The following is a 27,874-nucleotide window of genomic DNA, read 5'->3' on the forward strand; positions in this document are numbered from 1 at the left end:
GCTGTGTGCTCCTGATGCTGATCTGGGTCTAGGTCGCGCGTGGATCCTTTTCCCTGCGTCCACATCAGTGCAACCCACGCACAAGTTCAGCCACGCATTCATTCAACATTCAGGGACAAGATGGACTTTCCAAAGACTTAAGAGATCCCGCGGGCGTAAGTTTGAGTGCCTCCGCAGTCACTTCCCAGCCGTCGTTACCTTGAGCGAGTGTCTTTACCTACTTCTACTAAATTTCCCGTAAGAAACCTGATGTCTAGATGGGCACGGTGCTACAAGCCTGTAATCCCAGCACTTGGGGGTGGACGTAGGAGGTTCAGGAGTTCAAGGTCATCTTTAGCTACGTAGTCAGTCCCAAGTCTGGGCTACAAGGGACCTGTCTCAAAACACACACACACACACACACACATACACTCACACGAGAGGGGACTGAGATAACTCAGCAGGTCCATCGAGCCTGATGACCTGAGTTCTATCCCACGACCACATGGAGATTCATGCTCCCACCACACAGCATAAATAAATGTTCGGGGGTTTTTGTTTTTAAAGAATTACGGGGCTAGAGAGATGGCTGAGCAGTTAAGAGCACTATTTGCCCTTGTAGAGGATTGGAGTTCGTTTTCCAGCACCCTCTATGGGGGCTGGCAGTCATCTGTAATTACAATTCCAGAGGATTGGATACCCTCTTCTGGCTGCCTGAGGACATACACAGGGTACAAAGACATATATGCAGGCAAAAACACTCATACACATAAAATAAAAATAAGCCAGTGGGTCATGGTCCATGCCTTTGATCCCAGCACATGGGAGGCAGAGGCAGGCCTGGTCTACAGATTGAGTTCCAAGACAGCCAGGGCTACACAGAGAAACCATGTCTCAAAAAAATAAACAAGCATAAAATAAAATAAAAATGAATCTTTTTAGTCTTGGCATGGTAGCTCACGCCCAGTACTCAGGAGGCAGAGGTAGACAGATCTCTGTGAGTTTATGCCAGTTCTAGGGCAGCCAGAGCTACATATAAAAACACTTTCAAAAAATAATAATGATAAATACGTAAATCCTCTTTTTTTTTTTCTTTTTTTAAGGAATTCCAGGGGCTGGAGAGTTGGCTCAGAGATTAAGAGCCCTGGCTGCTCTTCCAGAGGACCCTGCTTCAAATCCCAGCACCCACATGGCAGATTACAACTGTCCGTAACTCCAGTTCCAGAGGATCTGACACACACAGATATACACATATGCATACTTTAAAATAAAATATGTCTTTTTAAAAGATTTATTTATTTATTTATTATGTACACAGAAGAGGGCGCCAGATCTGATTACAGATGGTTGTGAGCCACCATGTGGGTGCTGGGAATTGAACTCAGGACCTCTGGAAGAGCAGTCGGTGCTCTTAACCTCTAAGCCATCTCTCTAGCCCCCAATAAAATAAGTCTTTAAAAAGGAATTCCAATGTTTAAAACAAAGAAATCTCATGTCTAAGCCATGAGTGATGGCACACTCCGTTAACAGCAGAGTGCACTCTGGAGGCAGACACAAGATGTTCACTAGCTCAACACCAACCTGAGCTAGATGGCGAGAGCCTATCTCAAAAAAGCAGAGGCTGGGGATTTACCTTTGTGGCAGAGCATAAGTACAGGGCCCTGGATTTTTAAATAACTAAATAAAGATGATCTCATGTCCTGAGGATTACGTATCAGGACGTGACACTGGATCACTTGGCAGTAAGGGATGCTGCAGTACAAGGTTGATCTGTTATTTAGTTTTACTTTTTGTATGTGTGTGTCTGTGCAGGTACATTCAGGTGCCTTTGGAGGCCAGAAGCGGGTGTCAGATCTGGAGCTGGGGTTACAGATGGTTGTAAGCTTCCCAGGGTGGGCTCTGGAAACTGAACTCAGATCCTCTGGAAGAAAAGCAAGTGGTTTTTAACTCAACTGCTGAGCCGTTTCTCCAGCCCTGCCCACCCCCACCTTTGATGCTGGGGATCATACATGCTCTATCACTGACATACACCTCCAGCTCCATTTCCTCTTTTTATTTGAGATAGGGTCTCATGTAGCTCAGGCTGCTCTCAAACCCAAGGATGACCTTAAATTCTTGATCTTCCTGCCACTGTCTTCCAAATGCTGGGATTATAGACATGCACCACCATGGATAGGGCTTTGTGGTCCCGGTTCACCAGGAAGAACTTTGAGACTTCTGCTCTTCCCTGGCCTTTGTTTGCAATGTGTGCTATGAACTCGGGTATATGAAGTATGTGGTACAAGTCCATAGTGAGTCATGGCCCTATAGGATTATTGTCTGAGGTGATTGTTCAACCTATCCCTTATGGTGAGCAGTCTGCAGCTCCCGAGTCAGACCCTCACCTTTGGAGGAGGACAGGAGGTGCTTTCAGTCTTGAAATTGAGTCACCCATGTGAGCACAGGCCCAAGGCTCCAGGATGAGTCATCTCTTCACAGGCTAATGAGAAGTCAGAGACGGGAACCCACCTCATACATTATACACATTTGAGAACATGCAGTCCAGAGGCGGAGGAGGGCTCTTCTGAGGTCACAAAGCAAAGGGACAGACACAGGGAGACCTAATTCCCGACAAAGAGGGTGGGGCTAGACAGAGAGGAGGGTGCAGTAAGGAACACATCTGCAGTTCTCCCTCTCTTCCGCGGTGGGAAAGATGTCCCAACCACCAGCTGTTTCTATTCCAGACAAGAAGAATGAGTCAATTTTCTTCCATGCCAAGGCTCCTGACTCAGCACTGGGAATCTTGACTGAGTATGTTCTGGGAAATGTCCATCCTTCAGGAGACAGAGGGCCCCACTGAGGCCATCTCCTGAGTGGGTGGGGAGTAGAGAGTAGGGTGCAGGAGGGAACACAGGGACAGTATGCAGCCAAGGGGAGTTAAGTTGAAGGCCTGAGCAGGAAAACAGTTCATAAGCAAGGCAGTGGATTTAAATGTGCAAGGAAGGAGGCTGGGTGCCAGGATGTGGGTGTTGGTGCAGACTGGAGAGGCTCTGTGTGCAAGGAAAATGTTTGGAAGACTGTTCAGATTGCTGGGGGCGTGGCTCAGTGCTGTGGGATGGTGAACCCTAGTCTACAGCTCAGTGGTGGAGAAGCTTGCTTAGCATGCACGTGCGCCAGGATTTGTGCAGCCGCTGGCGGGGGCTGGGGGGTAGATCTAAACACATAGGGTAGCGTTTGAGCTTGTCAGGAGGAAATGTAGCTGGATGTTAATGGTGCATATGTGCAATTTCAGGAGGTGGGAAGTGGAGACAAGATCAGGAATTCAAGGGCATCCATCATTGGCTACAAGAGAGAGGGAGGGGCTTGAAAGAGGAAAAAAAAATAGGGAGGAGAGAAGGGGAGGATGCTTCCTATGCTTTCAAGAAAGCGTATTTCTGGTGCTCACGTGCCTACCGGCTGACCCTGAGGACCCACTGAGCCAATGCCTAGGTCCCACCCCCTTGCCACGCCTCCTCACTCAGCCGGGTATATTTTGTACAAGTCAGCAAGCTGCTGCGCTACCATTGGCTGGCTGGTCAGAGGGGGACGGGCATGCAGATGTTCCCGGAAGCTCAGGAGGCCAATGTGCTATACTGGGAGCCTGAGCCTGGTGGACTGGGTGCTTAGCAACGGGGAAGGTGCCCCGTAACGGGGTGTTTTGGGGGGAACGGGAGGAACTGTGAATACTTAGCAGCCCGGGGTAAGGCGGTGCCTAGCAACAAGAGGGGCTCTGAGAAGCAGAGAGTAGTCCTAGAGGATCTGTGGGTGTCTAGCAACAGGGAGGACCCTAGCAACGGCGAGGCTTATGGGGGGGGGGGGCTTGGGGAGGCGCTTAGGGAAAACCTGAGTTCTTAGCAATTGGGGGGATAACTAGGAGAAACTTGGAAATCAATTAACGGGGAGGGGGGCTCAAAGAACGGGGTGAAACAAGGAGGCCCAGTCCTGTAATCCTTACTACCCCTTAGGTAATGTGGCTGGAGCTAGGGGCCGTGCTGCGCGGGACCCGTGGACTGCTGGGCAGGACTGTTCATCTGCCCTGTGGGGCCCTGGGGCTTAGGCCCCACTGGTGGGTAAGAGGCTGGGGAGGGGGCCTCCAAGGACAAGAGGCTGAGGGAAGCTTGAGAGGGTAAAATGATAGAGAGGCATCCAAAAAGGAGAGCTACTCTCCACTGTACTAAAATCCAGTTCTCTGCAGGGACCATGTAGGGGTTGTCGGGCCCAAAATGTTCATCAAGACCGGCCAGGAAGAGGCCTAAGTGAGGAGGACATTCGCAGGGCACGAGAGGCCCGCCCCAGGAAGGCGCCCCGTCCCCAGGTATCATTGCTCCCTGCCCTTTTACCCCCGCCCCATACTCGGGGAGGCCACTGGATCCGGATCTTGAGGAAGGTGGCAGCAGGCTGGCAGGCTCGTCTGCCACTCTGCCCACCTTCCCTGCCTTTCTCAGCTTAGTGATCGCTCACGTGAACGCAAGGTTCCTGCCTCCCGCATCAGTCGCCTGGCCAGCTTTGGGGGTAGGTGTGGCTTGGGGGATCTTCATGTGACCTAGATCAGAGGCAACATTTGCAGGGTGAAGTAAGGGAAGGGATGAATCAGAGACAGGGTGAGAAAGGAAAGACCTGCAAATCCCAGAAAAATAGAAATGTAAACCTTAACATTTATTGAAAACCTGCAATGAGCAAGATCTTGTACAGTGTGTTCTTTTCTTCTTCTATTGATGGAGGAGTGAAGGCCGGGTGGGGGTGGTGGGGGTCGGGGGTGGAGGTGTGTGTGGGGGGTGACCTGACTTTAGGTCCTGTAGCAGGATTGTTCAAACCTGTATGAAATAAAGGAATGTGTTGCAGCCAACGTTTAAGAAAGGAGAGGAGGAGGAGGCCAGGGCAGCCATCTGTAATTTCAGCAGTTGCCATGTAGGTAGGGACAGGAAGACAAGTGTTCAAGATCGTCACTGGCTACAGAGAGTTTGAGGCCTGGGCCCCATGTAAAGGGGAGAGGGAGAGGAGGGGGAGGGGAAGGAGGGGAAGGAGGGGAAGGGAGAGGACAGGGAGGAGGGGAGGGAGAGGACAGGGAGGAGGAGGGGGAGGAGGGGCTGGGCATGGTAACGCAGGCTTTCGTAAACTCTGCTCTTGAGAGGCTGAGGCCAGAGGATTGAAGAGCCAGGCCTGGTGGTGCATGCTGGAGGTCCAGCTGCCCGTCAGGTTAATGTAGGGCTGCTTGAACCCACAAATTCACCTGGGCATCATGGACCTTCTTTCAAGAAAGAGAGAGAGAGAGAGAGGAGGGGAGGAAATTAGTGAGAGGGAGGGAGAGAGAGAGAGAAAGAGAAAATAGCATAGAAGAAAATATAAATAAATATTAAGTATGGATACGTGAATGTTTATACACACATGATCTTGTTTGTTTTTGAGGCAGGGTTTCACTATGCAGCCCTAGCTGCCTGAAAGCAGGCTGTCCTGGAACACAGAGATCTGCCTGCCGCCGCCTCCCAAGTGCTGGGATGAAAGGCGCACTCCACCATGCCCTCCCAACACTCCTCAACACACAAATACTTCTTCTGATATTATCTCCTGCAAGCTAGTCTAGCCTCAAACCTCTGAGCCTTCTCATCCACCTTCCAAGTGTTCGGAAAACAGGCCCTGCTCTCTACAGGTTATTATAATGTAATATCTCATTCATCACAGGTCATAGCTCAGATGTTAAAGGTAGGCTCAGTTGAGCATTCTGAGTAGAACCTGGGCAACGGTATGCCCAGGGTTTCAGAGCAGAGGGATATTCTCATTCATGATTGGGAAATTTACTTCACTTCTCTGAGCTTCAGTTTCCCTTCCTACAAAATGTAAGTTTTTCTGTCAAATACATTTCAGAGAAGTACAAGAACAAAACTAGGTAATACATGGGACACACTGGCATCAGTATACGGCATGGAGATACAGAAGGAGAACATAGCATACTTGGCAAATGCCAGCTGCAAGCTAGAGGTGGGGACAGTGAACGAGGTGTGGAGCCTAGCATATCTTTAAGAACAAGAGTCAAGGGCTGGAGAGATGGCTCAGCAGTTAAGAGCACTGGCTGCTCTTCCAGAGGTCCTGAGTTCAATTCCCAGCAACCACATGGTGGCTCACACTGTCTATAGTGGGATCTGATGCCCTCTTCTGGCATAAAGTAGGACATGCACATAAAGCATATATATACATATAAAAGAACAAGAGTCAAAGTCTGGAATGGTAGTACATTCCTTTAATCCCAACGCTTGGGCAGAGGCAGGTAGATCTCTAAGTTCTAGGCCAACTTTGGTCTATAGAGCCAGTTCCAGGCCAGCCAGGGCTACACATTGAGTGCTTATCTCCAAAAAATATACAAGAGGAGAATGAAAGCAGATGAGAACATTGAAGGAGGGAATGAAGAGTGGGCCTGGGTTATACCATATTGCAGGGAGAGGAAGCCATGGGAAATAAGTGACTTGGGCAGAAAGAGAAGGGCTGAGAAGCAATTCCAGGATACAGCTTGGAATTGACATCCCTGAGGCCCTGGGTTCCGTCCCCAGAACTGCAAGGGAGAATATATACATTTGTTTTATTTTTCGAGACAGGCTTTCTCAGTGTAACAGTCTTGTTGGCTGTCCTGGGACTCTCTTTGTAGACCAGGCTGGCCTCAGACTCACTAAGATCTGCCTGCCCCTGACTCCCAAGTGCTGGGACTAAAGGCGTGTGCCACCACTGCCCGGCAAATAAATATATATGTATAAAGGAATAAAAAAGTAAGGCCAAGTGTGGTGGCATATGCCTAAAATCTCGGCACTGAGAGGTAAAAGGAGAATCAGGAGTTCAAGGTAACATAGTGAGTTTTAGGTTAGACAGAAAAGCCAGTTCCAGACCAGACTGGCCAATTTAGTAAGACCCTGTCTTAATTTTTTTTTTTTTTTTTTTTTAGCTGAGGATTGAACCCAGGGCTTTGCGGTTGCTAGGCAAGCGCTCTACCACTGAGCTAAATCCCCAACCCCCCCTCCTTTTTTTTTTTAAGATGCTAGGGATGTAGAGTTTTTGGTAGCATCTGTGAAACACTGTGTTTAGTCAGTGTTGTGCCCGAAGAAAAGAAAAGCTGGGGATGCAGGTCCACTAGGAGGGTGCTTGCCTATTAACTGAGGAATAAAAGGTCTCTAGACAGCCGTCCGAGAGGCAGGAGTGAGCGTCTGAGAGAGGAGGCCGGGTAGGCAGGCACAGAGCCTCCTTTCTTGTTCTCCAGGGCTGGCTGTGGGCTTGGGCCTGGGAGCACTGGCTGAGGTGACCAAGAAGTCGCTGCCAGGAGGAGGTGCACCGCACAGTGAGTAAAACAGCCTCACCTGTTCATCCAGCTCCCGGCCTCCAGGGCTCGGCTTCTGGCAGAGGGCCGCTTACTAGTGATGGGCTGGGCATGGGTGTGTGCAGCTCCGTAGTAAATTGTTTATCTAGCACACAGAAGTCACACACTGACTGGTCGCCATGATCCACACCAGGTGACTCACAACTGCCTGTAACTCCAGCTCTGAGGAATCCAGTGCTCTCTTCTGGCTGCTCCAGATTTCAGCACACACATGGCATACACACACGCGCACACACACAAATTTAAAAAAAATTTTTTTTCTTTTGAGACAGGATTTCTCTGTGTAGCCCTGGCTGTCCTGAAACTCACTCTGTAGCCCCAACTGCCCTTGAATTTACAGGTTTTTCCCTGCCTCTGGCCTCTTGCTTACTGGGATTACAGTTGTGAATCCTCATGCCTAGCTTTTTTTTTTTTTTTAAGATTATCATTCTTGTCTATAATATCAGCACTCAGGAAGCAGAGGCAAGAGGGTTTTATGAGTTTGAGGCTTTCTAAGCTACATTGTAGGTTTAGAAAACTGGAAATGACATGCACAACCTTAATCCCAGCACTCAGGAGGTAGAGGCAGAGAACTCTCTGTGAGTTCGAGGCCAGCCTGATCTACAGGGCTGTTACACAGAGAAACAAAAATAAAAAACCAACTAAATAAACAAACAAACAGCAACAACCAAAAAGAAAAGAAAGGTTCTTTCTGTGCACATGATACTGATGCTTACTTCTTGCTACAGAGGGTGGCTCTGGACTGGGTTCCAGTCCATTCCTTTCAGAGGCCAACGCTGAGAGGATCGTGCAGACCTTATGTACAGTCCGGGGGGCTGCCCTCAAGATCGGCCAGATGCTCAGCATCCAGGGTACAGCATGACTCTCAACTCCTGACCTATGAACTCATTCCCACCCTACCCCACCCAGCAGCGAGCCCTGATTTCAGGTGCTTACATGGACCCCCCTCTCCATCTCCCTTACTATTCCCCTCATTCCACTGTCTCCTAAGACAATAGCTTCATCAGCCCCCAGCTGCAGCAAATCTTTGAGAGAGTCCGCCAGAGTGCCGACTTCATGCCCCGCTGGCAGATGCTGGTGAGTATTCAGTTTGGGTGACTGGTGACTTGGTAGCCCATGTCAGTGGATTGCATAAATTGACATAATCTACAAAGCACTTAGTTTATATTACATAAAGTTCTTAAACCTGTCCGTGTTATTCCATGAGTGACATGCAAGTTTGAGCTGTGATTAATTAAAGGAGATCATGCTAGGACATGATGTCACACACTTGTGGTTTTTTTTTTGGTTTTTTTGTTTTTTGTTTTTTGTTTTTTGTTTTTCAAGACAGGGTTTCTCTGTGTAGCTTTGTGCCTTTTCTGGAGCTCACGTGGTAGCCCAGGTTGGCCTCGAACTCACGGAGATCTGCCTGGCTCTGCCTCCTGAGTGCTGGGATTAAAGGCATGCACCACCACTGCCCAGCCTGATGTCACACACTTGTAATCCTAGCACTTGGAGATAGGAGCAGTAGGATCAGGAGTTCAAGGTCATCCTGGGCTACCTGTCTCAAACAAACAAACAAAATTAAAGGAGATTTTATCCATAAATAGGATAGCATAATACCTGGTAGCGAGCTGCTCTGTAACAGCATGAGAGCGTAGGCTCCAGCCACCTGCTTGCCTACTGTCTGTGTTGTGCTGCTTACCTGTGCTTTCTGAGCCACGCTAAACATGCCAGAACCAAAGGAAGCCCGGCTTCATCTTCATCATGCCACTTTATGATGTAATGATATGGGGATCTAATAAGGAATGTTATCAGTCTTCATTAACAATCTCCTAGGGCGGTGGTGGTGCACACCTTTAGTCCCAGCACTCAGGCGGATCTCTGTGAGTTCAAGGGTAACCTGGTCTACAGAGTGAGTTCCAGGCCAGTCAGGACTTCACAGTGAGACCCTGCCCCTGAAAAATAAAAACGACAACGTTGGTGTTCCTCCTGTGGAACTCCTCTGAGTCTTAGGAGCTCCATCCCACTTTCCTCAATAACTCCACATTTGTTTCCTCCACTGAAACACAAAATAAATAACTGCGCCTGGCTACTCCGTCACCTGGGCAAGAGACTTCTCCCTGATCCTTAGTTTTCACATCTGTAAAATGATGTATCAGCCAAGGGTGAGCCCCGAGGTTGCTAACACAGGTGCTCAGTACAGGGAATAAACTCAGCTGACTGGAACTATGATGCTAACTGTCATGCTCACTCCCTTCAGAAAGTTCTAGAAGAGGAGCTGGGCAAGGACTGGCAGGAAAAGGTGGCCTCCCTCGAGGAAGTGCCCTTTGCTGCTGCCTCCATTGGGCAGGTACACCAAGGCATGCTAAAGGATGGGACTGAGGTGGCTGTGAAGATCCAGGTGAGCAGGGAGGCTGGGCAGGAGTGGGGGTGGGCACTGTGCTGTCCCTGTGTATGACTCCCGACCCCTCCTCCCTCCTGACAGTACCCAGGTGTTGCCCAGAGCATCCAGAGTGACGTGCAGAACCTACTGGCCCTGCTAAAGATGAGTGTGGGCCTGCCAGAGGGTGAGTTGCCATGTCTGTCCCCACCAAGGGAGGGGTGCCTCACGGGAGGAAGTGGGGCTAGCCTGGGACAGCATCGAGAGTGCACACACATCACAAAAGGATGCCAAACAGAAAGTCCAGTGAGCATGAGTGAATGTGGCACAGCTGCAAAGAAACAAGCCCAGATCAAATGCACAGACAGACAGACTGGTGTGCAGGGAACCACAGAAGCTAGTGGGCAGCACCTCTGTGCTGCATCCAGTGAGCACTCACCTGTAGAAGACAGCGCGGTATGTATGCTTGTGGGAAAGGAAGGGAGTCGAGATGCAGACAGGCCTGGAAGTGAGATAAGAGGAAGAGGACAGCGTGAGTTTAGCATAGACCAGAGACCCAAGATGGCTGGGGTGGGGCTCACAAGAGTGTAGTCCGGCGTGCACAAGCCCAGGGTTGAGCTCAGAAGGTCAAGGTCATCCTTGGCTAAGCAGCGGGTGAAAAGAACTGCAGTCCCCATAACAGCACCAAACCCAGGAGACAGACTTCCACAGAGACCGCAGTTGTAGGAAAGACAGAGGGAAGGTGAGTCCAAGGGGAGGTGGGTGCACGGGGAATCTGAGGCAGGAGGATTGCTGAAAGTTAGGTCAAGCCTGGACTACATCGAGAGACCCTATTACAAATGCAAAGCCAAGCATGGTAGCGTGTCTGTAGTCCCAGTATTTAGGAGGTGGAAGCAGGAGGATCAGGAGTTCAGAGTCAGCTTTGTCTGCATATTGAGTTGAAGGCCAGCCTGGGCTATATGAGAGCGTGTCTTTTAAAGAAAAGAGGGGCTGGGCATTGGTGGCACACGCCTTTAATCCCAGCACTCTGGAGGAAGAAGCAGATGGATCTCTGTGAGTTCGAGGCCAGCCTGGTGTCCAAAGTGAGTTCCAGGAAAGGCGCAAAGCTACACAGAGAAACCCTGTCTCGAGAAACCAGAGAGAGAGAGAGAGAGAGAGAGAGAATAAAAAATGAGGACTGGAAATCATAGTCTATATAAGACTAAAGACCTTATAGCTTAACTTGACAATTCAAAACTACTGGTATATGGAGGCCATCGCAATAGAATAAAAATAAACTCAGAGACTGGATAAATGTTTGCAAAATGTATGTCTTGCAAAAAGTTGGTTGGTAAAATATAAAACACATGAACTTCTTTAAAACTCAACATAAAAAACCAATTAATACAATAAAATGGGAAGAAAGTCTAAATAGATACCTCCTGAAAGAACATATACAAAGCACAAAATTCTGTTATAAAAAAAAAAAAATGCTTACATCCTTGGGGATTTATAAATCAGAATAAAATGGTCCGCCACCATAAACCTATTAGAGCTGTAGTGATCCCCAGTGCTGGCGACATCAAACACATAGGACTTTGAACACAGAAACTGTCATTCAATGCTCATAAGAAAATTGAAAAATGGCATCTTACAAAATGTTATTTCTAAGTCGGCAGCAAACCCTAGGTCACCTAGTATACCTCTTTTATTATCTTCTAGATCTTCTGGTGTTTTCTGTTGAAGAGTTCTAATCCATTACACTTCCTGAGTAAATTTGTAAAATGTGTAAAGAGTATGTGTAAATTCAAGTTTTTACACTTGATTCGTGCTGAATCTATTTGTTGAAGAGACTCTTCTCCAATAAATCATCTTTGTTTTAAAAAAAGAAAAGGAGGAATGAAAAAAGGGGGTACAAGTCAGGAACAGAGGTGCAGTGAGAGCCGTAGAAAGAGAGATGCATAGAAAACAGAGAGGACGGGCCCATGGGAGCCTGGGGGTTCTGGCAGGGGCCAGGCAGCCATCCTCAGCTGCCATCCCTCCACCGCACCCCAGGGCTGTTTGCTGAGCAGAGCCTGCAGGCCTTGCAGCAAGAGCTGGCTTGGGAGTGTGACTACCGAAGAGAGGCTGCTTGTGCCCAGACCTTCAGGTAAGCTGACACCCCCAGCAGCTCTGGGGTGGGTGGGGGTGGGAGCAGGACAATGGGACTCCTTCCCTGCAGCAGTCTCCCCTCCCATCGGGCTGGGCTGGATGTGCTCGCTAACCTCTGGCAGTCTTCATCTTCACATGGCACTGCAGACTCCTCTTTCTCTCTTTGGTTCTTTTATCTATCCATCTATTCCTTATTCTTGCATGTTCTCTAGGGCCTGCACAGGTCACTTCTCTCAGAGTGTCATATCTGCTGCGGTCTCACAAAGGGGTTCAATTGCACCATGAGGTGCAGATAGGCCTGCTAGCGTGAGGAAGGGTAAGCATTCTGCAGCATCAGGGCCGGAGGACACCAGCTCCTTCTCCACAATAGGCAGAAAAAAACAGTGTCAACATCTGGGAAGCCAGGGTCGGTCTCACTATGTAGTGCCTGCTGGCCTGGACCTTGAACTTATGGAGATCCACCTTTGTCTCCTAAGTACCGAGATTAAAGGCATGCGTCACCATGTCATCTCAGCCTTATTTACTTTTAAATTTTATTTTAAACCAGGCATAATAAGGTACACCTTTAATCTTACCACTTGGCAGTCAGAGGCAGGTGGATTCTGTAAGTTCAAGGCCAGCCTCATCTATATAGAGAGTTCCAGGCCAGCCAGGGCTACATAATGAGACTCTGTTTCAAAACACCAATAAAAACAAGAAACTTTTTAGTTTGTTTTGTGTATGGATTTTTTTCTCTTTTGTGCCTGCACATGTGTCTGTGCACCACATGGATGCAGTGCCCATAGAGACCAGAAGAGGGTTTGAGTCCGCCTGGAACTGGAATTATAGACGGCTGTGAGTCACCTTGTGGATGCTGGGAACCAAATCTGGGTCTTCTGGAAGAATAGCCAGTGCTTCTAAAAGGAGCCATCTCTCCAGCCCCTCAGCCTTCTCCTTTGAGATCAAATCTCTTGCTGAAACTAGAACTCCCTGATTGGACTAACTGGCTGGCCAGCAGACCCAGGGATCCTCCTGTGTCTGTCTCCTTGGTGTTGGGATTACAGGTGTATACTGCCTTTTTGTGTGTGTGTGTGTGACTGTTTACAGGGTTCTGGGGTCAAACTCAAGTCCTCCTGCTGAGTGGCAAGCAGCTTACCCACTGAGCTATGTCCTCAGTTCCTGAAAGAGCCCTATGTCCTCATAGCTCAGCAACCCTACCATCAGCCTTCTTGATAAATTCTGTATGGACATTTATATTGTATACCATCAGAATTTTCTAGAATACTTAAAGCACCAATGTGTACACATCCCAACCTAGGAACCCAAGTCTATCGGATCTGTCCAGCAAGATGGACAGATAAGTTGTGGTGGTTTTGTTTTTGTTTTTGAGATAGGGTCTCACTATGTATCCCTGGCTGGCCTTGAACTTGCTCCAATCATTCTGACTCTGCCTCCCAAGTGCTGGGATTACAAGCATGCCCCATACCTGGCTTTTATGGTGTTTTTAATTACCAGTTGAATCTTTAAAATTTTTTTTTTCCAGAGCTGAGGACCAAACCCAGGGCCTTGTGCTTGTTAGGCAAGCGCTCTACCACTGAGCTAATCCCCAACCCCTAAAAATTTTTTATTTATTTATTTTAATTATTTTAAATGTGAGACTTTGGATTCCGCTGGAGCTGGCAGTATAGGCTGTTGTGAACAACCTAAAGTGAGCACTGGGGACAGAACTGGAGTCCTCTGGAAGAACAGCCAACATGCTCCCAACTACTGAGTCCTCTCTCTAGCCAGCTCCCCTTCTCCCCCCACCCCACTCCCCTTATTTTTTGAGACAGGATCTCCATATGTAGCCTGAGCAGTTCTGGAACTCACTATGTGGCTGTGCTGGCTTTGCACTCCTAATCCTGCTGCCTCCGCCTCTTCACTGCATGTGCCACCACATCCGGGTCTCAGTGGCAGACTGTGTGAAGAGGAAAGTGAACAGACTATAGCTGTGCAAAACAGTGTGGCTATACTTGGAATTATGGTCATGTGTAACAATTAAGGACCCCAGTCCAAGGGTGTAGCTAGTGGGTGTTTGCATAGCATACATCATGCTCTGGATTCGACCCCAGCATCACATAATCCAGGTATGGTGGCTCATGCCTATAATCCTAACACTCAGGAGATGGAAACTGGAAGATTAGAAGTTCAAGGCCATCCTCTGCAACATAGCTGAGTCAGAGGCAGCCTGGGCTATATGAGACATCATCTCAAAAAGCAAAACAGAACAAAACAAAAAAACAAAAACAAGAGACACCTTGAGAGGAACCCCTACAGTATGGCTCACAAGTCTGCTGTGACTCCCAGCATGACTCCAAGCTCAGGAGACAGGGTGAAGAGACAATCCAGACATTCAAAACATGTGTCTGGACCCTGATGAATTTGGGATTCAGTCTCAGGTCAGCCCTTACCAGGCTGTAAGGCTTATCAGGCTTATCAGGTGACCTGATTCTGTACAGTGGCCTCAGGAGAGCATTCTCATGGGGAGGTGTGCTGATTAAATGCTTAGGACAGCCTTGGCTCTTGAGAAGTTGAGCCAGTACCAGAGACCACACAAAGTAGGACTAAACACCAGCCCAAAGCAGGACACTGCGGAGCAGAGTGACCCGGGATGACAGGCCAGAGCAGCCCCATGTAGGATCTGGGGACATTTTCCCAGCCATCCTCATACCTCTGGTGCCTGCCCATCTGCCTGTTCCCAACATCCCCACAGTTTGCTCACTCATCTTCTTCACCCCTGGTCTACCTGGACACATGTCCCTCAGTTTATCACTCATCCCTCTGTTGGCCTCACCCATCCACCCACACCAGCATGTACAGTACCAAAGAAGGACTTTTGTCTTTATCGAGGAGGTGATATCTGTACAGGTGTGTTCATGTATGTTCAAGGCATCCAGAGAACAACCCTAGTTAGGTCCCATCTGTGTTTTGTGACAGCATCTCTCTCTGGCCCAGAACTGGACAAGCAGGTTAGCCTGGCTGCCCATTGAGCCCCAGGGACCTCCTGTTGCTGCTTCCCCCAGTTGTGTGCACCACACTCAACCCATGGGTTCTGGTGATAAACTTGGGCCCTCATGCTTATGTGGTACTTTATTCACGGAGATATCCCCTTGGCCCTTTTTTGTTTGTTTTGGGGCTAGAATGCCATGTAGCCCAGACTAGCCTCAAAGTCCCTATCTGGCTGAGGATACCCTTGAACTCTACTTCTCCATGCTAGGATTATAAGCATGTACACCACACCAGGGTCTCAATGGTAGACTGTTAGATGACAGGGAAGACTCCCACTGTGATGTTGTGACTGTCAACCTGCTGAAATAGGTACTCTTGGGAGGGAAGTGTATGTATTTCACACATATCCTTCTTGCCTCCAGCTCCCAGTTGCTGAGATTACCGGCATCCGCCACCACGTGTAGATCAGGAAAGGATTCTTCAATTTGTTTACCACTATTCAGAGTACAGGACCCTCCTGCATCTATAGGGGACAAATTCTTAGACACCCTTAGTGAGTTCCAAACCCTGCATAGACTGTTTTTTTGTTCCGTATGTATGGAGAAGTCAGACTTATAAATTAGGGACAGTGTTTTCTGATGCAACATGTTGATATTTCTAGGAAGATTTCTATTCCAGGCTTTTGCCCACAAATTGAATACCTCTCACCTTTGTTCAGACTGTCATCCTCCTGCCTCAGCCTTCTGAATGCTGGGATTAGAGGCCTGTGCTGCTTTTCACGGTGCTTTCCTCACCTCAAGCCAGCATCAGTCATGCATGGGTGTAACTTTTGCAGCTTGTAGTAAACTAGCGCAGAGTTCTCTTCCTCACAGCTTCCCAGATAGATTTATCCTCGATAAGAATCTGAATGGACTATGGTTTCTTTCCTCATTGAACCTGAGCATTTTGTCTTTTCACTTAAAGAAAGTACTCTATGGGCTGGTGAGATGGCTCCTCACGCTAAAAGACCTTGCCACCAAGCCTGGTCACCTGAACTTGATCCCTGGGACCCACATTGTGGAAAGAGAGAACTGATACCCACAAAGTAGTCCCCTGTCATCCACACATGCTCCATGGCATGTGTGTGTCAGTCAGTCAGTCAGACAGACAGACAAACACACACACACATAAACACATATACATACACTCATGCACACACAGAGACACGCACTAAATAAATATAAAAAAAATGAGAAAAAATTAACCCATCATCACCCTCCTGTAAGCAGCCCTAATAAAGCTCATTTAAAAAAAAAAAAAAAAAGTGGTTAAGAGCAGTGGCTGCTCTTCCAGAGGACCCGGGTTCAATTCCCAGCACCCACATGGTGGCTCACAACTGTAAGTCCAAGATCTGACACCCTCACACAGACATACAAGCAGGCAAGGCAACAATGGACATAAAATCAAAATAAATTTTAGGTTGGGGATTTAGCTCAGTGGTAGAGCTCTTGCCTAGCAAGCACAAGGCCCTGGGTTCAATCCTCAGCTCAAAAAAATAAATAAATAAATAAATTTTAAAAATGCCATGGAAGTAGAACAAGTTGTAACGGGGTGGGAGGGGCAAGAGGGGGTGACAGTGAGGTGACTGAGATACATCGTGTGTGTGTGTGTGTGTGTGTGTGTGAAAATGTCATAGTGAAACCCATTATCTATGATTAATATATACCAATTAAAAAGGCAAAAATCATTTTAGAAAAAGCAAGCTGAGTGGTGGTGGCGCACGCCTTTAATCCAGCACTCGAGAGGCAGACCCAGGTGGATCTCTGTGGGTTAGAGGCCAGCCTGGTCTACAAGAGCAAGATCCAGGACAGCCAGGGCTACACAGAGAAACCCTGTCTCGAAAAACCACACACAGACACAGACACAGACACAGACACACACACATACACAGAGAGAGAGAGAGAGAGAGAGAGAGAGGGAGAGAGGGAGGGAGGGAGGGAGGGAGGGAGGGAGGGAGGGAGGGAGGGAGGGAGGAAAAAGCATTTTATGCTTTTTATTGACATATCTGAGATGCCAGCATTACTCTCTTGCTTTGGGACCATTATTAAATAAAATATAGGTGATTGAATACTGCTGTTGTAATATTGCAGCAGTCGGCCTGCTGAAATGGCTAAGCACTCAGAGGGGAAGTGTATTACAATGTATACCATGCATATACTGGACAAGTAGGTGATTCCTGCTCCAAACAGGGTGGGGTTAGATTTTATCATACTGCTCAGAATGGTATGGAATTTAAAATTTGTAAACTTAAAGCTGGACTTTTTCTTCCTTCCTTCCTTTCTCCCCCCACCCCTCCAGACAGGGTTCCTTTGTGTGGCCTTGACTGACCTGGAACTATTCTGTACAGCAGACTGGTCTCAAACTCACAGAGATCTGCCTGCCTCTGCCTCCCAAGTGATGGGACTAAAGGTGTGGGCCAACACTCAGCAGGAATGTTCTTTTTTTAATTTATATTTATTTTTACTTTATGGGAGGGTACAGATGTTTTGCTTGTGCGTATGTCTGTGCACCATGTACATGCAGTGCCCTCAAAAGCCAAAAGAGGGCGTCAGATCCCCAGGAACCGACATTATAGACAGTTGCGAACCATGTGGGTGCTGGAGTTGAACTCCTCTCTGGAAGACCAGCCAGTGCTCTTAACTGTTGAGCCAGCTCTCCAGCTCTCTTCTTTTGTCTCTCACTTGCTTACCTGCTCTTTGAAACAGCGTCTTATCATGTGCCCTGGCTGGCCTGGGATGTGCTGTGTCACAGAGACTGACCTTGAAGTCCTGACCTGCCTCCACTCCCCAGTGCTAGGTTTACAGACATGCTCTACCACATCCAGCTTAGACCAAGGTTTACCACAAGTAACTAAAACTCTTTAGTGACTCCAAGGAGTAACTGGTGACTCAGTGTAGAGCCATAGACTTAAAAACTTAAAGAAAAAAATTGTAGTATTTATCATTGAGTGTTGTGTGTACATGTGCATACACACCAGTGTGTGCATGCTACAGCATGCATGTGGGGATCAGAGGACAACTTTAGGAATATGTGGGCCCTAGAATCAAGCTCAGGTCATATGCCACAAGTGCCTTTATTCTCTAAGCCTTCTCACTGGCCATAAACGAGTTATTTTTAAAGTGATGCATGAACTAGATTTTCTGAGCTCACCATCGAGTCACCAGAAGTCAGAGAAGGATTGGTAGGAGGGAATCGGTAACTGGGTCTCCAGCACCATGCAGTAAAAGACAAGGCAATACAACAATGTCTGTTAAATGCCAGTCACCCAAGGCAGCCAAGCCAGAGAAGTGGGAAGGAAAGGAAAGCCTAGAGCTCCGAGGCCTGAAGGACCTCTCAGTAAAACAGCCGGTTCAAACCCAGCCTCTGCTCTCTAAAGCCTGAAGTCTCCCTTCCTCCCCTTCTTCCTGCCCCAGGAAGCTCTTGGCGGATGACCCCTTCTTCCGGGTGCCAGCTGTGGTACAGGAGCTGTGCACTACACGTGTGCTGGGCATGGAGCTGGCTGTGGGGATCCCTCTAGACCAGTGCCAGGGCCTGAGTCAGGACATCCGGAATCAGGTATGTCTCCTTTTGGGACAGAAAGGGAGAAGGGCCAGGCATGAACTTTCTCCCTTGGCCAAGAGGACCAGGTAGAACACCCCACTGAGATGTCTTCTTCCTCCTTCAGATTTGCTTTCAGCTCCTGAGGCTGTGTCTGAGGGAACTGTTTGAATTCAGATTCATGCAGACAGACCCCAACTGGGCCAACTTCCTGTACGATGCTGCCAGCCACCAGGTTGGTCCCTTAGGATGTGAATCGGAGTAATCAGCTAGCTGCTGTAAAGAGCATTTCCCCAGAAAGATGGTTCAGTGGGTAAAGATGCTTCTTACTAAACCTGATGGCCCTTAAGTCAATCCCCAGAACCCATGTGGTGGAAGGAGAGGACCAACCTAGTAAGCTGTCTTCTGACCCCCACACATGAGCCATACACAATATAAAAATAAATACAAAAAAAAAAAAAAAAGATGGGGCTGGAGGGATGGCTCAGTGGTTAAGAGCACTGGCTGCTCTTCCAGAGGACCATGATTGATCCCCAGCACCCCCGTAGTGGCTCACAACCACCTGTAACTCCAGTTCCAGGGGACCTAATGCCCTCTTCAGCCTCTGTGACACCAGGCTTGCAAATGGTGCACAGAAATACATATAAACAGAACTCCCATACACATACAATAAATCTTTAAAAAATATAAATGTATTTTTAAAATATAAATAAACCAAATACCATGATGGGAAAAACTACAAGCCGTGTAGGCCCCAAGTACAAATTGCAGGATAATTATAGTAAACACTATTGAAAGTTTTCTGGCACTCACTATGTAGCCTAGATCAGCACTGAATTCATAATCTTTCTGCTGCGCTTGGAATTGTAGACATGTGTCCCCAGACCTGGCTTCCCTGTATATATAAAGCTTTAAATTATAGAACTATTATTAGGCATGGTCTGTACCTACGTATAAATGTAGAAGATGTGCGTGGAGATTTCAGGAAAAAAATTTAATTTTTAAAATTATTATCTTAGAATTTATGTGTATGGGAGTTTTGCCTGCATGTATACTACATGTCATGTGTGTGCAGCACCTGAGGAGGACAGAAGAAGGTGTTGGATCCCCTGGAACTGGAGTTAGAGACAGCTATGTGGGTGCTGGGAATGGAACCCAAGTCCTCTGAAAGACCAGCAAGTGTTCTTAACTACTGAGCCATCTCTCCAGTACTCAGGAAATTATTTAATGATATTAGTTTCAGGAAAGTGATAACCCTGGAGAAGGTCCTGGGAGTACACAGGTGAGGGAGGAGTAAACCTGTGTGGGTGGTGTTCATATTTAAGCTGAGGAGTAGGATTTTTCAGATGTCTTATTCTCTTAATTATTTTATGGGCCCAAGATTTGCATTTGGGGCAAATAAGCTGGGTATGATGGCCCCTGCCTGTAATCCTAGCACTCAGGAGGCAGAAGCAGCCTTGACTACATAGAACAAACCTGTTTGGCAAAAAAAAAAAAAAAAAAAAAAAAAAAAAACCAAAAAGAAGGCTAGCACTAAAGCGCAGTCTTAGAGCACCTGTCTAGAATGCACCTGGGAGCAGCTGGGGTAGAGCACCTGTCTAGAATGCACCTGGGAGCAGCTTGGGTAGAGCACCTGCCTAGAGTGCATCTGGGGAGCAGCTGGGGTAGAGCACCTGTCTAGAATGCACCTGGGAGCAGCTGGGGTAGAGCACCTGTCTAGAATGCACCTGGGAGCAGCTGGGGTAGAGCACCTGTCTAGAATGCACCTGGGGAGCAGCTGGGGTAGAGCACCTGCCTAGAATGCACCTGGGGAGCAGCTGGGGTAGAGCACCTGTCTAGAATGCACCTGGGGAGCAGCTGGGGTAGAGCACCTGTCTAGAATGCACCTGGGGAGCAGGTGGGGTAGAGTACCTGTCTAGAATGCCCCTGGGGAGCAGCTGGGGTAGAGCACCTGTCTAGAATACACCTGGGAGCAGCTTGGGTAGAGCACCTGCCTAGAGTGCATCTGGGGAGCAGCTGGGGTAGAGCACCTGCCTAGAATACACCTGGGAGCAGCTGGGGTAGAGCACCTGTCTAGAATGCACCTGGGGAGCAGCTGGGGTAGAGCACCTGTCTAGAATGCCCCTGGGGAGCAGCTGGGGTAGAGTACCTGTCTAGAATGCCCCTGGGGAGCAGCTGGGGTAGAGCACCTGCCTAGAATACATCTGGGAGCAGCTGGGGTAGAGCACCTGTCTAGAATGCACCTGGGGAGCAGCTGGGGTAGAGCACCTGCCTAGAATGCACCTGGGAGCAGCTGGGGTAGAGCACCTGTCTAGAATGCACCTGGAGCAGCTGGGGTAGAGCACCTGTCTAGAATGCACCTGGGAGCAGCTGGGGTAGAGCACCTGCCTAGAATGCACCTGGGGAGCAGCTGGGGTAGAGCACCTGTCTAGAATGCACCTGGGGAGCAGCTGGGGTAGAGCACCTGTCTAGAATGCACCTGGGGAGCAGGTGGGGTAGAGTACCTGTCTAGAATGCCCCTGGGGAGCAGCTGGGGTAGAGCACCTGTCTAGAATACACCTGGGAGCAGCTTGGGTAGAGCACCTGCCTAGAGTGCATCTGGGGAGCAGCTGGGGTAGAGCACCTGCCTAGAATACACCTGGGAGCAGCTGGGGTAGAGCACCTGTCTAGAATGCACCTGGGGAGCAGCTGGGGTAGAGCACCTGTCTAGAATGCACCTGGGGAGCAGCTGGGGTAGAGCACCTGTCTAGAATGCACCTGGGGAGCAGCTGGGGTAGAGTACCTGTCTAGAATGCCCCTGGGGAGCAGCTGGGGTAGAGCACCTGTCTAGAATACACCTGGGAGCAGCTTGGGTAGAGCACCTGCCTAGAGTGCATCTGGGGAGCAGCTGGGGTAGAGCACCTGTCTAGAATGCACCTGGGGAGCAGCTGGGGTAGAGCACCTGCCTGGAATGCACCTGGGGAGCAGGTGGGGTAGAGTACCTGTCTAGAATGCCCCTGGGAGCAGCTGGGTAGAGCACCTGTCTAGAATACACCTGGGAGCAGCTTGGGTAGAGCACCTGCCTAGAGTGCATCTGGGGAGCAGGTGGGGTAGAGCACCTGTCTAGAATGCACCTGAGGAGGAGCAGCTGGGGTAGAGCACCTGTCTAGAGTGCACCTGAGGAGGAGCTGGGGTAGAGCACCTGCCTAGAGTGCACCAGTAGGAAGCTAGGGATGTGGTTGGGTGTATGGCCTGGTGATACAGTGTTTGCCCTTAATCACCAGTGAGGGGCTAGAGGTGTGGCTAAATGAATAGTGGGAGTGGGGCTGCAGGGGAGAGGAACATAGGTCCTGGCTACTTCAGTTGAAAGTGAGGATGTCAGCCTCTCCCCATGTTCCTGTCACCTATTGTTCCCAGGTGACTTTACTGGATTTTGGTGCAAGCCGGGCATTTGGAACAGAATTCACAGACCATTACATTGAGGTGAGTACCCCCATCCCTGGGGCTTCTGAAGGGCCAAAGCTCAGGCTAGATAGTGAGGACAGGGTAAGAGGGAAATGTGGACTGGAACTAAGAAATATGGCCTTCAAGATGGTTCACACTAGAGTGCCTGCTGCCATGCCTGATGCTCTGACTGATTCCTCGAACCCACATGGAGGAGGGAAGGGACTGACTCCTTCACATCCTCTCACTTCAACACGTGTGTGGCATCCACATGCCACAACCCCGTGACACACACACTCTCTCTCTCTCTCTCTCTCTCTCTCTCTCTCTCTCTCTCTCTCTCAACTTTAAAAGAAATAACAAATAAGCCGGGCCTGGTAGCTACTGGGGAGGCCAAGGAAAGATGATTGATTGCAAGTTCAGAGCCTGCCTATGCTACAGGTGAGTTCAAGGCCAGCCAGCCTGAGCAGCTTAGTGATACCCTGTCTCACAATAAAAGTAAAAAGGGGCTGGAACTGTAGCCTCGTAGTAGGGCACTTACATTGCTCCACCAGTGAGGGGCATGGTGGAGGCAGAACACCCACCTAGAATCTACTAGAGGCTCTGAGTGTTGTTCAGCAGTGGGGTGCTTGCTTAGTATTCACAATTTCCTAGATTTAACCCTCAGTACCTCAAAAAGAAGGAATAATAGGGGCCAGATGTGGCACACGCCTTTAATCCCAGCATTCAGGAGGCAGAAGCAAGTGGATCCCTGTGAGTTCCAGACCAGCCAGGACTACAGAGTCCTGAGACTCTATGATAGTAATATTAATAATAGCTAATAACCACCAACCACTTAGTATTATTACAAGTAATATATAATTGAAAGCGACCAGGGCCACTTGGAGTCCCATTTTACAGGTGAAGTAACTGAGGCTTAGAAAGCAATTGCCCAAAATCCTAGCATGCCCGTGGGTTGCAGATAGTCTGAGTTCAGAGCCATGTCCCAGCCCTTGCTCAGCCCCCTTCTGAGAGAAGGACCAGAGATTGCCACCCTGTCCAGGATCTTGACATCCAGCATGCACCCCACAGGAAGTTGTAGCTCCTCAGGGAATACTTCCTCACCTACTTGGTTCTTCCACTTCTTCCTTCTAAGTCAGTCAGTCTCAGAGGCTGCAGAGACGTGTGTCTACATGCGGCTTGGGTTTTCCATTCTTCTACTTGTCACTTCAGACGTTCTCTGACATCCCCTTGGTGGATCTCCCCATCACAGTTCACCATCTGTGTCCCACAGTACTGCCACAGTTAAGGACGTAGAGGGTTAGGGCTAGGCTGAGGAAATGGAGGGCACTGTGAGAATCTAGAAGGACCTGTGCCAGATTGAGGATCCAAGAAAGGCTTCCTGGAGGAGGAGATTTTGAACTGAGAGCTAAGGGATGCAAAGGACAATCAGTAAGAAGCTAGAAGGATATCCAGACAAATATGCAAAGGTCCAGAGTCATCTCAGTCATTGTTCTGTTGCTGTGAAGACACCAGGACCAAGGCAGCTCTTTGTTTGTTTGTTTGTTTGTTTTGTTTTCAAGTCAGCGTTTCTCTGTGTAGTTTTGGAGCCTGTCCTGGATCTCACTCTGTAGCCCAGGCTGGCCTTGAACTCACAGAGATCCACCTGGCTCTGCCTTCCAAATGCTGGGAGTTGCCACTGCCAACCAGCAAGGCAACTCTTATAAAGGAAAGCATTTAATTGGGGACTTTCCTACAGTTTCAGGGCCTTAGTCTGTTATGATCATAGCAAGGAGCATGATAGCAGGCAGGTGGGATGAGCTACATCCTGATATGCAGGAGAGAGAGGGGAGAGAAACAGAGACAGAGAGACTGGGCCTAGCATGACCTTTTGACATCTCAAAGCCCACACCCCACCCACCCCTGTGACATACTTCCTCCATACCTCTTTTGAGTGTGTGTGGGTGGGGGGATGTTCAAGACATGGTTTCTTTGTGTAGCCCTGCTGTTCTGGAATTTACTCTGTAGACCAGGCTGGCCTCGAACTCACAGAGATCCGCCTGCCTCTGCCTCCCGAGTGCTGGGATGAAAGACATCCACCACCCCCTGGCTAAGGCCATGTGTCTTAATCTTTTTAATCCTTTCGAAGAGTTCTACTCCCTGGTGACTAAACATTCAAATATATGAGCCTATGAGGACCATTCTTATTCAAGTGAACAAAGGAGGGAATTTAGGAAAATCCTTTCTGCATGCTGGTGCTTCTGAACAGAAATGGTCATCTAGGGGCTGGAGAGATGGCTCAGCAGTTAAGAGTATTTGCTGGTCTTACAGAGGACCCAGAATCCTATTCACTGTAATATTGTGAAGAAACACCATTACCAAGGCATCTTATAAAAGAAAGCGTTTGATTGGGGGCTTACTTGCAGTTTCAGAGGGCGAGTCCATGACCATCGAGGCATGAATGTGGCACAGGCTAGCATGGCACTGGAACAGCAGCTGAGAGCTTATATTTGGTCCACAGCAGGAAGCAGAGAGAGAGTTAACTATGCCTGGTGTGGGCTTTTGAAACCTAAAAGCCAACCCACACTTCTTGCAACAAATTCATACCTCCTAGTCCTTCCCAAATAGTTCTACCAACTGGGGACCAAGCACTCAGTATTCAAACCTATGAGCCTCTGGGGGCCATTCAGACCACCACACCCCAGCTCAGCACCCAGCACCCATAAGGGCTGATAACCATCTGCAAGCAGACGATGCAAAGCTATCCTCTGGCCTTCATACAGAGATCAAAGAGAAACTCATGTTTCTGGGTGCGAGGCCCATTTTAGTAGGCACTCTGTCTCCTGAGGTGCTGCTTCAGGAAGGGCCTGAGGAGGAGAGGAGCAATGGAGTTGAAAACTTGATCCATGGGGGCTGTGAGAAGTTGTGGAGGAGCCAGCTGGGAGGAAACCTCGTGAACGAAGGGCCATGGGCGCTAACAGTCTTGAAGACGGGATAGGTGACTGAGACAAGGCCAAGGACCCTAGCCTGAGAACTTTTAGGCCACCTCTAACTGCTGACAAGGAAGAATTGGTGACACCCCCCCCCCACACACACACACACACAGGCCGTTTGAGCCAAAAGTCAAGGCTTCCCCGAGTACTGAGTACCATCCATTTCTCATGGACACTCCCTTCCAAAAACCACCTTAACCTTTTCAAATAAAAGAAACAATAACAACAAAAACCAAAACTATTGGTTGGATGTGGTGGCCGATAATCAGAGTACTTGGGACAGGACAGGAGAATCATGAGTTCAAGGCCAGCCTGGGTTTCATAGTGAGACTCTGTTTGTTTATTTTTAAGGTGCCTTGTGTGTGTGTATATATACACATACACACACGCACACGCACATGCACGCACGCACACCACACACGTGCTTGCATGCACCATGGGACACATGAGGAGGTCAGAAGAACATCTGCTGGAATCAGTTCTCTTTCCACCATGTGGGACCTGTGGGGCCTGAGGATCAAATTCAGGTCATCAGGCTTATCAGTGCCTTTAGCAGCTGAGTTATCTTTTAAAAAAGAAAAAGAAAATTTATATGGAACTCTAACAGATGGCCAGACAGCCACAGGCAGGGGGAGCTACAACAGCATTATTCCCTCCAAAAGAAAAGAGCAGTGCAGTGGGTCGGGGCTGGACAGGCTCCTCTCCCTGCTCTGAGCCAGCCTCTTCTGCACAGGGGCCCAGGGACAGCCAGTGACAGCTAGAGTAGCCTGCACATGCGGGCACAGTGCTGAGCCCCACACAGTAATCCCAGGAGGAACCAGAGTTTCTCACTCCCATTTAATAGATGAGAAAGTAGAGGGCCCCCTACAGGTCCTAGTGTCCTCTGAATCCCAGCACCTACTCCACAGGACTGGACAGGAACTTAGCTCCACAGCAAGGCTAATTAGGGGCATCCTGAGTGCTGTGTCTCATGCCCAGTGTAACTGGACCCATCTAGAATCCCTACACCCAAGGGGCTCGAAATCCAGTGGTGGCGATTGCCCTCTGACAACCTGAGACACCATTCCATTGTTCCATTCTTGGCTGGCGTCTGGACCCATCAACAGATGTGACACTGTGCTACTCATGGTGGAGCTCCCAGACAGTCCTGTATTCTCATGGGTGGCAGTGCCCCTGGCCATTGACACCCGCAGGCTCTCACCATTCTTGAGGGAGTTATAGCAGGGACAGAGGAGGGAGGGGGAAGCTTCTAGAAAGAGTCAGTCAGTGAAAATGGAGGTGGATCTAGGTTGGGCAAGATATCCCCTCCCCACTCTCTCCCTCCCTTCTTCCTTTCCTTTCTAACAGTGTTACCTGGTAGTCCAGGCTGGCTTCGAACTCATAACCCTGACCAGCCTCCTGAGTACAGGGATTGTAGGTGTACACTACTGTCAGCCTCTGGCTGGTATTTCCTATTGTCTAGACCCTCCTTTGTAGTCTGGTGTGATGGTGCAGACCCATAATCCTTCAGCTCCTGCAGCTGGAGGCAGGAAGATCAGGAGTTCACGGTTATCCTCAGCTGCATAGTGAGTTCAGGCAGTGTAGGCTATGTCAGACTCTGCCTCAAAACAGACAAAACCCCAACACCTCCCTTCTGTCCTCTGACACCCCAGGTGGTGAAGGCTGCTGCTGATGGAGACAGGGATCAAGTCCTGAAGAAATCCCAGGATCTCAAATTCCTCACAGGCTTTGAAACCAAGGTTGGTTGCCACTGAGCAGAAGGGGCTGGTGTGTGTGTTGCTGTGTTTTCTTTAGGGGGCTAGTGTCTTTTGGGAGTGGAGGATGCAGGAGAAGGATGAGGGGAGCACAGACTGTGTTTCTGTCCCAGGGGAGGGGTAACTGAATGGACTAGTCTATACTGAGGAGCCCGGAGGGTGTGGCTACTGGGGTGGTGGTGGCACTATTTCTATTCTGGGGATCCTTGGCTTAAGGAGTAGAGAGGCTACTTGTCTGTAGAAAGCCAGGGCTCTTGGAGAATAACTGGGGGTGTTGTGGATCGTCGGTGACTACTTATTACTCTTAGGGGATGTTGGGCTAGCAATACAAGTCCTCCACCACTGAGCCCTGCCCCAGCCCAGCCCCTCACTGGTGGATTCTAGGCAAGCTCTACCAGTGAGTCACGCCCCGGCCCTTGCAGTTTGCCTCTTCTGAAGTAATCAGAGGACATTATGTCCGTCTGGATGCATCTGCCATCCCCACCCTAGGCATTCTCCGACGCCCACGTGGAGGCAGTGATGATCCTGGGGGAGCCCTTTGCTGCCTCCAGTCCCTACGACTTCGGAGCTGGAGAGACGGCTCGCCGAATACAGGGCCTCATCCCCGTGTTGCTTCGGCACCGGCTGCGCCCACCACCTGAGGAGACCTACGCCCTACACCGCAAGCTAGCTGGGGCTTTCTTAGCCTGTGCTCGTCTCCACGCCCACATCGCCTGCCGGGACCTCTTCCAAGACACCTACCACCGTTACTGGGCCAGTCGCCAGGCACTGCCACTGCCAGCAGCCTCCTGACTAGAAGGACCTCCCTGCCGACCCCCATGACAGACTCCATCCAGGGATACCAGCTCCACAGCGGGGTTATGGCTCTTCTTGCCCCCTCCCCCTCTGTCCTGGCTCCAGAGCCTCGTTCCTTGCCTTGGATCTTCGGGCCCTTGGAGTTAGCTCCCTGATCCAAAGTGGGCATCCTGGAATTCTAAAGCTGGGAGTCAGCAGATTCCTGCCTTCATCTAAGTGAGCCCTTGGTCCCTTCATGGGGTCCACTCTCGTCTGGAGGGGGCGCCCCCTCGGCCGCGGGTCTTCCAGGATCCGCAGGAGAAAGAGGAGATGGCTGTTGGAGGCGGTCCTCACCTTTGCCTCCCTCGCTCTACCAGCTGCTTTCTTCCGGGGTTCCAGCCTGTGTATTGGAGGATGGGGGTGGGTGCCGATCCTTCTCTCCGAATAAAGGCACCCTTTCCCTTCCCCCCAGTTCTTTTCTCTCTGCACTAAGGGGGAGGAGCTCACAAGGCGGCTCCAGGTGCAGATGGCCAGACCCCCCCCTCCTTGTCTAGGGCCATCT

General features: G+C 49.4%; 1 protein-coding gene across 6 annotated transcripts; it reads left to right on the plus strand.

Moving 5' to 3' along the window:
* Nucleotides 1-51: 51 nt before the first annotated feature.
* On the plus strand, nucleotides 52-27,778 carry Coq8b (coenzyme Q8B). 6 transcript variants are annotated; one of them, XM_036186593.1, is made up of 16 exons: nucleotides 92-155; nucleotides 2,703-2,769; nucleotides 3,963-4,067; nucleotides 4,193-4,312; nucleotides 4,443-4,509; nucleotides 7,238-7,315; nucleotides 8,083-8,205; nucleotides 8,346-8,431; nucleotides 9,597-9,737; nucleotides 9,822-9,903; nucleotides 11,751-11,844; nucleotides 18,266-18,407; nucleotides 18,517-18,624; nucleotides 21,786-21,851; nucleotides 26,437-26,523; nucleotides 27,028-27,778. In XM_036186593.1, the coding sequence occupies exons 3-16, from the start codon at nucleotides 3,966-3,968 to the stop codon at nucleotides 27,328-27,330; spliced, it is 1,599 nt and encodes a 532-aa protein (XP_036042486.1). In that variant the 5' UTR covers nucleotides 92-155; nucleotides 2,703-2,769; nucleotides 3,963-3,965; the 3' UTR covers nucleotides 27,331-27,778. The 6 variants fall into 6 exon arrangements, with proteins under 6 accessions (XP_036042530.1, XP_036042486.1, XP_036042493.1 ...); XM_036186600.1 differs by lacking the exon at nucleotides 92-155 and adding an exon at nucleotides 162-237; XM_036186637.1 differs by lacking the exon at nucleotides 2,703-2,769 and having other exon boundaries at nucleotides 52-155.
* The last annotated feature ends 96 nt before the right edge of the window (nucleotides 27,779-27,874 follow it).

The sequence above is a fragment of the Onychomys torridus genome, chromosome 1, assembly GCF_903995425.1.
Source record: "Onychomys torridus chromosome 1, mOncTor1.1, whole genome shotgun sequence".
NCBI lineage: Eukaryota > Metazoa > Chordata > Mammalia > Rodentia > Cricetidae > Onychomys > Onychomys torridus.

Coding starts and splice junctions, on each gene's coding strand:
- Coq8b (XM_036186637.1), top strand. CDS start 3,966: ATGTGGCTGGAGCTAGGGGCCGTGCTGCGCGGGACCCGTGGACTGCTG. Junction 4,313..4,442: donor GGAAGGCGCCCCGTCCCCAG/GTATCATTGCTC, acceptor TGCCTTTCTCAG/CTTAGTGATCGCTCACGTGA. Junction 26,524..27,027: donor TCACAGGCTTTGAAACCAAG/GTTGGTTGCCAC, acceptor TCCCCACCCTAG/GCATTCTCCGACGCCCACGT.